Raw genomic sequence first — 12,284 nt, 5'->3', positions numbered from 1 at the left:
AACCCCTATAAACTTCATGTATTCCTCTCAAAAATGGCCTGAAACTGTTTTTAAACGTAAAAGTCTACATTTTATGGCCAAGAAATAAAAAATAAATTTAAGGCAAATCCTCAGCGTACGTATAACATATACAGGGTGTATCATAAGTAATAGCGCAAACTGACACAGTTGAAAGTTCACGATAATAGAAGCAAAAAAGTCTCAGTAAACATGGGTCCGCAAACGAGACGTTTTCGAGATAATTGCGAATGTGTGGTTACAAGCCGTCACTGACTTCATTGTTTGTAAACGTCGTCCTAGTTGGTAAAATGATAATAATACAGTGAGTAAAGTCATTGGAGATCTCATTGCTTTTATTGAACATTCTACTTTACTTTAACAAACGTTAGTATGTTACATGTTACAATTACTGTACACTCGTACCTGTTAAAGGGAGTGTTCAAAGTGTCGTCCTTGCATCTGGATGCAATACTGTACGCGATTCCGCATTGAGTTTCGAATTCTTTCGAACACCCCCGGATCATTTCGGAATTGGTCACAAGCATGTACAATTCTCTGTACTGATTGTATCCATCCTGTTTGATTACAACGCCACCTCTCGGAAATGTTCTGTTTTGTAAACAAAGAGCAAACCTCGGAACGTGCAAGGAGTAAAGCACTCGGTGTTTACAAAATGCATTCAGTGACGGCTTCTAACCACACATTCGCACACATTAGCATTTTATCAACTAGGCCGACGTTTACAAACAAGGCTTGTAACCACACATTCGCAACTATCTCGAAAACGGTTCGTTTGCGGATCCATGTTTACTGAGACTTTTTTGCTTCTATTATCGTGTACTTTCAACTTTGTCAGTTTGCGCTATTGATACACCCTGTATTATTGCATAAAATTATCAAACAAATATTCGAGTTCAGCCATCATCTTCTCTAATTGTAAGAACCTGGGGCGCGTCGAGTGAGGGATGCTCGCTGAGCAAGATTTTCGCTTGTTGAGCAGACACATACATTCTGCTTACTGCTCATTGATCAAAATATCACGATCGTCGACGTAATATAGGTATAGTTGCGCATAAGACAAGAGAATGGTTGTAGTGTAGTGCAAAACTAATTTTATAAATATTGCTTCTCAAAGCAATAACGGATGCTTATGAATGAGAACAAAACCAAACATTTTTCACGAAACGTTATTCGAAATTTTCTTTTTCACACACTTGCACAACTTTCCAAAACTACGGTGTATATTTGGAATAAACAACACTTTCATTTCAAGACAATCACAAACAGTGGATGGAAAATTGTATTACCTTCTGTTGTACTTCCACTGTCAATTACAACACTCGAAAGTTGAAACACAAAAACGATATATTCTGTGGCTTAAACCTGTGACGATCAAGGTCCAAGTTCGCTCAGTGAGCAACGCTTATTTGGCTGTAGAGTAGCTGAGCGATCACGTTGCTCGCTGAGCGCTTAGATACTTGACGCGCCCCTGATTAGCATCTCAGGTATTTAAAAGTATTATACCTCTTTTAGGTCGTGTCCTATTCCTATTTTTCCTGTTTTTGCTACTTGTGAGCACTAACATTTCACTTTTCCATGCGATGAATTCCGTTCCCCCAATTTCACACTTCCCTCCCCATGATTAACAGAAACTTATGTTTTTCACAGATTTAAATCCCACGCTGATCATCGGGACTCTACTTGAGAGTAAATGAATGGGTATTGTATGTATCTATTCGAATGACAGGCATTAGTTCATTCGATAAAACTCTGTGGCTGAGTGGTTATCACAGTCAGCTTCGACTCCGGGGGTTCCGGATTCGAATCCGGGTCTGGGCATAGGTGTTCTTTGCATGTCCCTTCATCAATTTCATCATATCATCACTCATCCTCACCTTCGTGAATAGCCAAAAGTTTCAGAGAAGCGAAGTAAAATAAACCAAATCAATCAATTCGATAAAGCCATGTCACTCAGCGTAGCTGCTATATTGAGACTGTGAAACCGTATATCAGGAGCTGTGCATCTACGACCAATATATTAACGGATAACACCAGAACTAGCGCATAGAAAAGGAACTATTTCTTATAAGTAGACCCCGAATTTTTATGTAAATCAAAGTACAAAATATGTACCTAAATATGTATTATCAAAAGGATATGTAGCTAAATTTGTACTATCAAAGATTATGTCATATTAATGATAATCGAGTATCCAAGCAATTTCAAGAATTCTGTTCAAATTTATAAACTCAAAAAAAGCACAGGAACGTGTACATATTTAAGAAACCAATTTTGTCAACTATTAATTACTTTTCACACTGTCGAATATGTAAATATGTAACTTTCGAAACAAACTGTAAAGGAAAACAAAAACAAAGCGTCTACAGAAATAACAATCGAATGAAAATACATAGCTACTTTTGTACTTTTTGTACAAGGGAACACATTGTGTAACTCGCTACGTATAGAAAAGTACCTTTCTTGTCCACCGATGCCAAGTTTCTAGGTGCTTTGCCTAATCCTAAAAGCGAAACGAACATATGTAACCAGAAGGGAGAGGGGGGGGGAGCAACCAGCATCTTTCGAAAATTAACAGTTCCCATATTTTTTTCCTCGGCCTGTCTATCGATTTGTCAATCGAAACCGTAAGCTCTAAGCATCTCATTTATTAGAAAATATATCACATGAGCTACAAATTTTCTTCATCATGTTTCAGAGATCGAACTTAAGGGAAAAGGATCAAGATAGGAAAAAAAAATACCGAAATATGTTCTTTTATGTAAAGCAAATTAGCAAATATGTAAAATATGTAATATCCTGGCAAATAAGTCAAAATATGCAACATAAAACTTACGCAAAATCATGTCAGTTACATAATTCGTTGACATTTTCTTGTTCAAGGAAAGGAATAGAATATGTAATTAATTACATAGAAATCCGGGCTCTACTTATAAGTCACGTGGCTTGTTTACATTAACTTTGTTCTTGCATTGGATGTAGAGTAAGTTTTCAGGGAACTTTGTGTGTAGGTTACATCAGTCAGAGCTTGTTTGTTATTCCGCGGTAGAAGCCATAGAACTGCCTCTATCAGGGCAGGTAAAATCCAGTTTGACTTATCCTTACCAGTTCATCTTGTCACCTGAGCACGTTTTTTTTATATCTATTACCCCTTACAAGGTCCAATGTTTCACTTCCTGTCGACAGTCCTTGCTGTTAAATGTTTGGTTCTAAGGTTGTGTTCACACTATCTGTATAACTATAGTATTTACAGACTTATTTTTATCTCTCTCTAGCTATAAATAGAAAAATTACTGGAATGGAGAACACAGAGACAATGCTATTTGCTGATGACTTGCATCATATGTTGTTCAACGGAGTAACACAACATTTATTAATGTTTCGAATAAGTGTATCAAATAAAAATGTATCTTTGTGTTCTCCCACGAAAGAGGTACGTTCATTTTTGTGAGTGATTGTTTGCTCCCAGGCACTACAATAACATTCATAGCAAGAAGGCAAATCACTGCCTCTTATCAGCACAACACAATACTTCATTTCAAACGAGTTGTTTACTGCCTCAGTGAGTGCCAGACACTCTGGTCTGGACTTGATAATGCAGAATCGGAAAAAGAAAGTGGGTGAATTGCTTCTTGACTTGGCTGTACTGCCTAGCTGGCGCTTCGCCTGCCGCTGTAATTGAGATATCACGCGAGGACATGATCATTGCGTGTTTTTATCATTTAAAACCACCCAACGGGGCCACTAGTGACAGAGTATTGCAATGTTGCGAAGTCCTATATTTATTTTATAAATTGTATCCACGATGCGAATGAATGGAGATCAGTTCGGGTAGATTGAAGATGTCTTCTGATGCGACAACGCCACAAATAGACTGAATATGATTGATGGATTGAATGAATTCTTGTTTGATTGATTAATTGATTTGGTGTTTTAAGTCCACTTTATGCACAGTAAGGCTAATCGGGACTGGACCTACAGTTTAAAGTGGGATCTGCTATGTGCCTCCACCGGGTATCGAACTGGAGACCCCTTCATTACAAGGCGACGACGCGAATGAATTCTTGTTTTAAGCCTACTTTCAGAAAGGCTAATCAGGACTGTACCTACAGTTTAAAGTGCGATCCGAACCACTGTGCCATGTGCCTCCACTGGGCATCGAACCCGGGACCCCTTGTTTACAAGCCGACGACGTTACCACTACGCCATCGGGGAGACCGAATAGGCTTTATATTATGTGTTCTCAAAGTTACAGTAATCTTTCCATATGCCTGCTACAGCAAGTAACGTATTAAAATTCCACACAACAGATTTTTTTGTTTTATATTATTTTGTACTTTTGGAAAATGCTTTTTCTTATTTTCTCTTTTAGTGCTCTGTTTGTTAAAACTGGCAAAGGTTTGTTGTAAGCAGTAGCGTGCCCAAGGGGGGTTGGTGGGGTCTCATAACCCTTCCCTCTATGGGCCGCCACTGGTTATACGACCGACCTTTAAGCCGAAACACACCCGTACAATAAAGGCGATAGTATGCATATTATTATTATTATTGTTATTGGATCCGTATTCCAGAGGGTTAAAGATATATACCGCTACTACCTCAACTGTACTGTGCGTAAACGTTATAAGTATATGAAAAAATGTAGGGAAATATGGGAGTAATTAAAAAATTGCGCAACACTAACAATTTTTTACCGTTATTATGCATTTTATTTGTATTTTTTACTTTACTTGATAACGTCATACAAAATGGTTAGGATCAATGTTTTTCTTTTTTCGTTTTTTTTTTTTTTTCAAATTGAACAAATCGACAAAATCAGGTGTAATTTAAAATTTGTTACTTCGTTAAACTCTGAGATTGCAACGCAGCTTTATAATTTTTCGTGGGAATATTTTCCCAAGAGATTAGAAGATGTATAATGCAAAAACACTGCAGTATCAAAATGTATGAATATCATTAACGATTTTCCAGTTATCCGGTTATTATTGATCAAAGTTACGGTCTGAATTCTTCTGCAAAAGGAGTCGAATTCCAATAGACCTATAAAATACAGTGTATTTCTTTATGATTGATTTGCCACTTTTGAATAATTATTAATTTAATAAGTTTCAAAAACAAGGAAATTCAAGTGTTATTTTAAAATTAATAATTTTTCAAAAGTGGCAAATCACTCATAAAGAAAGGCACTGTACTTTGGGATCTCTAAGTCCGCCAAATAGTTCTAGTAGTTTTAAAGATACCTTTACCAACTATTAACAGAGCGGGCGATTGATTAAATAGTGTACAAACCGGCTTAAAGTGATCCTGTAGATTCTAACGTACGTTGCTCTCTACAAATTTCCTTGGATAAAGAAAGATATTGATATCTCATCCACTTTGAAAAATTTATTGTAGACAAAATGTTAGCACTATCGAGTAACAAAGTAGATTATTTTAAAGAGTAAACTTGATATTTTTTTTTTGTATAGCATGTGTTTCTAGTAGTTCCATTTTCTGCCGCTAGAGAGTGCCAGATTCATCATCTCAACCTGAAAAGGCCTTTTGTGTGCTACAATTTGAGAAATCAAAAAGTGCTACCGATATCCAACGGTACCCATAACCTTGTTTATGTCCCACCTCTTCCACGTGATGTTGTGGAACTTAGGGGGAGAATTGAGCAAGCAACAGCCACAGTTACAGAGGACATGTTGAGCCGTGTTTGCCAGGAGCTTGATTACCGTGTAGATATTTGTCGAGTCACCCACGGTTCCCACATAGAGCATTTGTAACCAAATTGCCATTTAAAAAAAAAATATATATATTCTCTACAGTATTTTGTATTCCTGATGGTGAAAAATTTCATAGGTTGTTGCAAACAAATTTTTCAAAGTGGGTCCGGAGTTTATGTACACCAGTGGCGTACGCAAGGGGGGGGTTACCGGGTTTAAACCCCCCCCTTGAGCTCTTGAAATATTATGGAAAATGCTGTAGAAAAAATTAAAAATGGCTAATTTATCACAGTCAAAGATCTGCGACAGTAATAATAATAATAATAATAATAATAATAATAATAATAATAATTTGGATTATTATTCCCATGCAGCATGAAGAAAAACACAACATTCCAAACACAATCTAAGCTGCCGCAAAGTTCAATTTTGCAATTTTCTTTTGCAAAAAGTCGCGCAGTGACTCTTGCGAGAATTGTGAAAATTCCTTGCTTCGTCCTTATTGCAAACGTTCTTCCCGGTACTGATTTCACATCCCCTTGTGAACTCTCAAGTGATGCTGAGTCTACATCCACATCATTAAATAATGTCGAAGAAGTCTTTTGTGAATCACCTAGAAGGGATAAATGTGTTGGAATGTCTATAAACTTACTTTACAACGAAAACATAGACTCAGTGGAATTTAGCAACATGTATTCTCGCGCTTCATCATCACCCTGGGTGAGTTCCATAGGTAAAGGTAATGTAAATTCCCCCGTGTATATAGCACCGTGCCATGAAGTCACACATAGTGGTGTGGTGGGCCCCAAAGATTCTTAATCTCGAACTATTTTGCAGGTGATGTGATCAGCACCATGCTCCGGCAGCCTTCATCCCCCAAGGTTGCTCTCAGATACCCATAGGCTGGGTGCGGAGACAAGGCTGGATAAATTCCAACCTATTCCGGGAATCGAACCCGGATATCCCACGAAGTTGTCAGACTAGACCACCGCGGCTCCTTGAATGAGTTTCATATTTCGATTATTTCAATAAATTTAATATATTTGCTTGTTTTTATGGATTTTCTTCACACTTAAAATGTCTCACTTATCATATACAAATAACCGTTGACTAGACAATTATTTTGAAACAAAAGAATTGTAATTTTGTTCTATTTCTTTCATAAATAGCAGCTGCATTAGTAGTAATTAAACTAATTAATTAATTATAAGAATTATTAATTAATTTATTATTATTATTAATTAATTAAAGTATAATAAAACAATGGTAATGTGAATTTGTAGAAAGTTTTCGAGATAACACCCCCCTTGATGAAATCCTGCGTACGCTACTGATGTACACACTGTATGTTTTCAAGGATTCGAACACCCACCATCATCAGACTATGCGTACAACCGAGGAAAAACGTCACAAGTCCTTCAGTTGTGCATGGTTGCATAACCGTATTGTCCCTGAGAATTTCAAATGAAAAGCGAAGGTTGAAGGTGTGAAGTAATCGAATCGAGTTTTTTGTGTGTGTTGTAAAGGAGTGAAGAGGCATATTTTGAGCATAGCGCGCTACGACGCCAGGGATCCCGGGTTCGAATCCCGGCCTGGGCTTGAATTTTCGTTGTGAATATCCCTTCATCAATTTTAACATGTCACTCATTCTCATCTTCGCGATTAGCCAAAAGTGGCAGAAAAGCGAAGTAAGATAAACGAAATCAATCAATCAATCTTTAATCCGCTCGTGACAGTCATACATAATAACTACGACACATGTAGCTGTGATGGCTGAACTTTCAATGATCATAAATGGAAAGGTTAACCAACTTAACAACGCAATAAAGAGACGTCACAAGAAACAAAAACGAATCGCATTATCGTGGAATCAGAATAAGGAAGCACAGAGCTTACCCATGCCCTTGGCACCATCAAGGCCACGATTCCCAGAAGGAAGGTTATGACGTTTGAATACCTTAAGGAAAAGAAGAAAAAGATTATCAAATTCAATTTCCTTGTTCGCCACACCGATTCTGCGGCAGATTATGATCATATTGTGAGCCCCCGGGAAAAAAATCGAGGGGGTCAAAAATGAAAAAAAGTCGCGTTTAAAATGGGAGAGAAAAGACGAAGTATGCAAAATGTGGAAGAGAATGAAAATAAAAGAAGAAAATCGAAGAAGCCAGACAAACACACGAATAGAGAGGGGGGAGGAGAAGTAAAGAACCGACAAGGAGAGAGAGAGAGAAATAATGGAAGATAGAAGGGAGAAAGAGAGAGCAAGACAGAAAGAAGAAATAAGGCAGAGAAATAAAGATAAAATAAAGAGAGAGAAGAAAGAAAATGAGAGAGAGATAACGAAATAAAGAAGCGCGCGGGAGAGAGAGAGACAAGAAAGAAATAAAGAAGCGACGGAGAGAGAGAAAGAGATCAAGGCAGAAAGAAAAGATAAGGAAGCAAGACAGAGAAAGAAGAAAGAGAAATAAAGAAAGAAGAGCCTTATATACAGGGTGGCGCAAGAGGAACGCATGTTTTTGGAATAAGTTCAAGGTCGTTGATTTTCAAGATACAAACGTTTTATTAACACCAAAACCATCGTTATGAAATGCAGTTTGGATTGGTATACAGTGATGATTTAAGTATGGAAAGAAGACGTCATTGTTGCTGCACACACCCGGAACCTCTCCTCAAAGTTCCGCATTGCCCTTGCCAGCATTTCGTCTGGCACAGCTGTAATTTCTTCACGAATGACAACTTTCAGCTCGTCGACTGAACGAGGTTTTCGACTTGAGGTAACCCCACCCCATACGTTTTTTTTTCTTTCTCCTCTCCGTTTTATCCTTTTCCTCTCTGTTTTATCCTCTTTTCCTTTATCTTTATCTCTCTCTCTCTCTCTCTCTCTCTCTCCGTCTGTAAGTCGCAGACAGACAAATCTGGGGAGCGCGGGGGGCCAAGAGACATCGCCGAATTGTGAGATTACGTGGTGGGGACAGCAACAATGACGTCATCTTTCCGACATCATCTTCCATACTTAAATCATCACTGTATACCTATCCAAACTGCATTTCTTACAAATGGTTTTGGTGTTAATTAAACGTTTGTATCTTGAAAATCAACGACGCTACACTTATTTTTTAAAAAAAACATGCGGTCTTTTTGCGCCACCCTGTATATACGCGCGCACACAGAGAGAGAGAGAGAGAGAGAGAGGGAGAGGGAGAATTAAGAGGAGAAATAAAGAGACGAGAAACAAAAAGAAAGAGTTGGGAAATATGGAAGAGAGACAGAATGTGATGGAAAAATTAGGATAAATGTAGAAAAAGAAGAGAGAAAGTAAGCCCGAACAAAGAGGTTCTAAAACAGAAAAGAAGAATATCGCGAGTTAGAAATGCTACAAGAGAAAAAGGGAGAAGAGGGTTACAACGCAAGGGAAGAAAATGTGGTCAACGTTTCCATATTACTGTGATGGGAAGTAACCCCCCTTGATCCCCCCCTACCCCCTCTATGTGCGCCCATGATCTTGATACTCTCTGAATTTATTACTTTATCATGCAGTGTGCAACGTGTTATTTTCCTGTTGACTGTTCACACTTTTCAAACCACCAAACCTTGACGAAAAACGGGATTTACCCGATGTAGGGATCACAAAATTCGGACGTCACAAACTCAAACCTAAGTGTCCGATCCTGGTGATTATTTATTTTTTATCATACTTTTATGGCACTTGTATAACTCTAATGACTATGTTGGATGAACACTGGTCACACTGGGACACGCGGGAAGCAGTGTTGCCACAATCTGGCGGCACAATTTCCCCTTGTAAGGAGAAAAATTTCCCTTTCCCATCCAATTTTTCTATTCGTATAAATGAATCGTGCAATAATAACAATAAGTAGTAGTACTATCAGCAATTGCAATATATTCGTTGGCCCATGTTTGTACATATTAAAATCTTAAACAAATTCATCACATACCAGTACCAGATGTCCCACGTTCGAGTCCTAGTACGTCATGCAGTACAGCGTTGATTCTCGTCGTCGTTTTTAAACAAAAATTTAAAAATATAGACACTAGGCTTACACTCAAGCGTAGAAATAAGAACTAACAGCGAAATATTATGAATGTGAGAGTGGAATTAATATAATCTTTAGTGCATATAATGTGTTTGAATATTGAGCCCGATGACTTCAAATTTCCACAAAATTTTGTTATTTTTTATGGAATTTTCCTTTTAGCTTAAAATTCGGTCTGAAATTCCCTGCAAAAGGGAAATTTCCCATGTGGCAACACTGGCGGGAATGTGCAGATGGAGTTACATGAAGTTTTGAGAAAACCAAAATTTTAAAGTCAAAGCAGTAAATTACTCTGAAAGAAACAAACTAGTAAATACAAAACTCTCATAAAATAACTCCGTTTACCATTTTGGTCTTTGAACAACTTTTAAAATGAAGGTTAAAAATAGATTTTTTGAAAATGTTTATAGTATCCCGCTCTTACCTAGAACGTACTATTTGATATCCAATCCCAGGTCCTTCCGAAAAACAAGATCCTGCATACGCTAGTGCTTAGTCGGGATTCGAACCTAGGAGCACTGGCTTCGTACGATAACCAATCCTCCGCGCAGACATAGAACCTTTCATGTGCCCAAGTTTCAAGTGCGTATTACATTTCATCCATCATTCGTTCTTATCGCCGCGACTTGCCTAATGAAGAATGAAGAAGATAGATCGATTGATTTGGTTCATTTTACTTCGCTTTGTGCTAATCGCGAAGATGAAGATGAGTGGTGATATGATGAAATTGTTGAAGGGACACTAAAAAAGAGCGCCCATTCCCATGACGGACTTCGAACCCGGGACCCTTGGAGTCGTGTGCCCTGTGCTAGACACTTAGCCACAGAATGGAAGAAGAAAATTACCCTCCCTTTCATTTCCCCCCAGTGACTTATCCATACACCCACTTTCACCCCTCTCAAATTATTCTCAACACCCCCTACCACCCCCCTCAAATTATTCTCAACAACCCCTAATTTTTTTTTTTTTTACAAAGGCCAATTTATGTTCATTTTCGCTATAAATACGAACTTAACCGCCGCCCTCCGTGGCAGAGTGGTTATCGCAGCGTGCTACGACGCCAGGGGTCCTGGGTTCGAATCCCGGCCTGGGCACAGGTGTTCTTTGTGAGTGTCCATCAATTTCATCATGTCATTACTCATCGTCGCGATCACCCAAAAGTGCAGAGAAGCGACGCTAAGTAACAAAAATCAAATTAACTTAACCCCCCAGATGGGAAATTTTGCATAAACCTCTCCCCCTTTTTCTCTTATTTCCCTTAGGGGGAAACTTAGATAGAGATTGCTTGATTGATTTGGTTTATTTTACTTCGCTTTTCGACCACTTTTGTTTAATCGCGAAGATGAAGACGAGTGGTGGAATGAATTTGATGAAGGAACACTCACAAAGAACACCCACAACCAAGCCGGTGTTCGAACCTGGGACCTTTGGCGTCTTAGAGCGCTGTGCTAACCCCTCCGCTAAGAAGGTCGGCTGAGAGAGAGAGAGAGAGAGAAAGAGAAAGTAAGGAAGAAATATGTATCGGGGCTAGAGAGAAAGAGAGATAGAGCAATTCTTCTCGGAATTTAATACTCAAGCAAGCAATTCTTCTCGGAATTTAATATTCAAGCAAACAATCCTTCTCGGAATTTAATATTCAAGCAAGCAATTCTTGCTAGGTAAAACGGACGAGTAGGGATCGAACGAGAGAGAATGTGATGTATTTGGGGTACCAATGTCTAACCTAAATTTAGATGCAAGATGCTACTCACCTTGCCCGAGGAATCTATGCAGCTCGAAGGTGATGCAGCATAGTGAGAAGAATAGGAACGTTGCATAGACTCCCCTCCTCATGAACTTCCTCCCGAAACTCATTCCCGTGACCCAGCGGGGTCGCATGACCTCGTCCCTCGCCGATCAGGCCATCTGGGGTCCGTCCTGCGACACTGCAAAGGCTCCCGTCGGAAACTGCGGGATTCTGTAGCCGGGCTGGCGAGATTTGGATTGGAACCACTCGTTTCTCGCTTCTGCCGCCAGAGCGAGCCACTGGACTACGCCAGCTCGCGATGCAGTGCTTTAAAGAGAACGCAATTTTAAAGTGTGATAGGGCCGGATACTGCGCGTTACATAGAAGCTGCCGTAACAAGGATATAAAACTTACGAACTGAAGATTCTTTCTTCTTTTTGTATGGTTACGGCCTTACGATGCAAAAAAATGCGATTTAATTGCTGGCTTGCTGATGCATTGGCATATGAGTACGCAGTGGCGGCGATTCGGTTCAAAATCCGGGGAGAGGGCAAGGTGCCAAAACTGGGGGGGGGGGGGGGGCAAAGACATTATATTTCCCTTTGCAGATAAGGTTTAGCATAGTGCGGGGGCAAAAGTGGCGAGAAGGTGGGGGGCAATTGCCCTCCCTCGCCCACCTAATCGCCACTGAGTACGCGGAGTTCAGCGGCGTCAGCACGGAATTTCGGACGCGGAGTTCAGCAGCGTCAGCACAGAATTTCGGTTTGATGAACAAAATAA

At 39.3% G+C, this 12,284-nt stretch overlaps 1 protein-coding gene across 2 annotated transcripts in view; it reads right to left on the bottom strand.

The window, feature by feature from the left end:
- LOC145989872 (uncharacterized) overlaps positions 1-11,786 on the bottom strand; it is a 49,685-nt gene extending 37,899 nt beyond the window's left edge. Inside the window, exons 1-2 of one of the 2 annotated variants that reach the window (XM_083125342.1) lie at positions 11,530-11,786; positions 7,620-7,680 (exon numbers count right to left, since the gene is read on the bottom strand). In XM_083125342.1, coding sequence (XP_082981468.1) covers positions 7,620-7,680; positions 11,530-11,595 — 127 coding nt within the window. In that variant the 5' untranslated portion in view covers positions 11,596-11,786. The remainder of the gene's footprint in view (positions 1-7,619; positions 7,681-11,529) is intronic. The other variant, XM_083125341.1, reaches the window with a different exon arrangement.
- Between the last annotated feature and the right edge of the window lie 498 nt (positions 11,787-12,284).

The sequence above is a fragment of the Lepisma saccharinum genome, chromosome 7, assembly GCF_977018435.1.
Source record: "Lepisma saccharinum chromosome 7, izLepSacc3.1, whole genome shotgun sequence".
In the NCBI taxonomy this organism is placed as follows: Eukaryota; Metazoa; Arthropoda; class Insecta; order Zygentoma; family Lepismatidae; genus Lepisma; species Lepisma saccharinum.
Note: the sequence above shows the minus strand (reverse complement) of the source record. Positions and strands in the feature narration are given on the sequence as shown.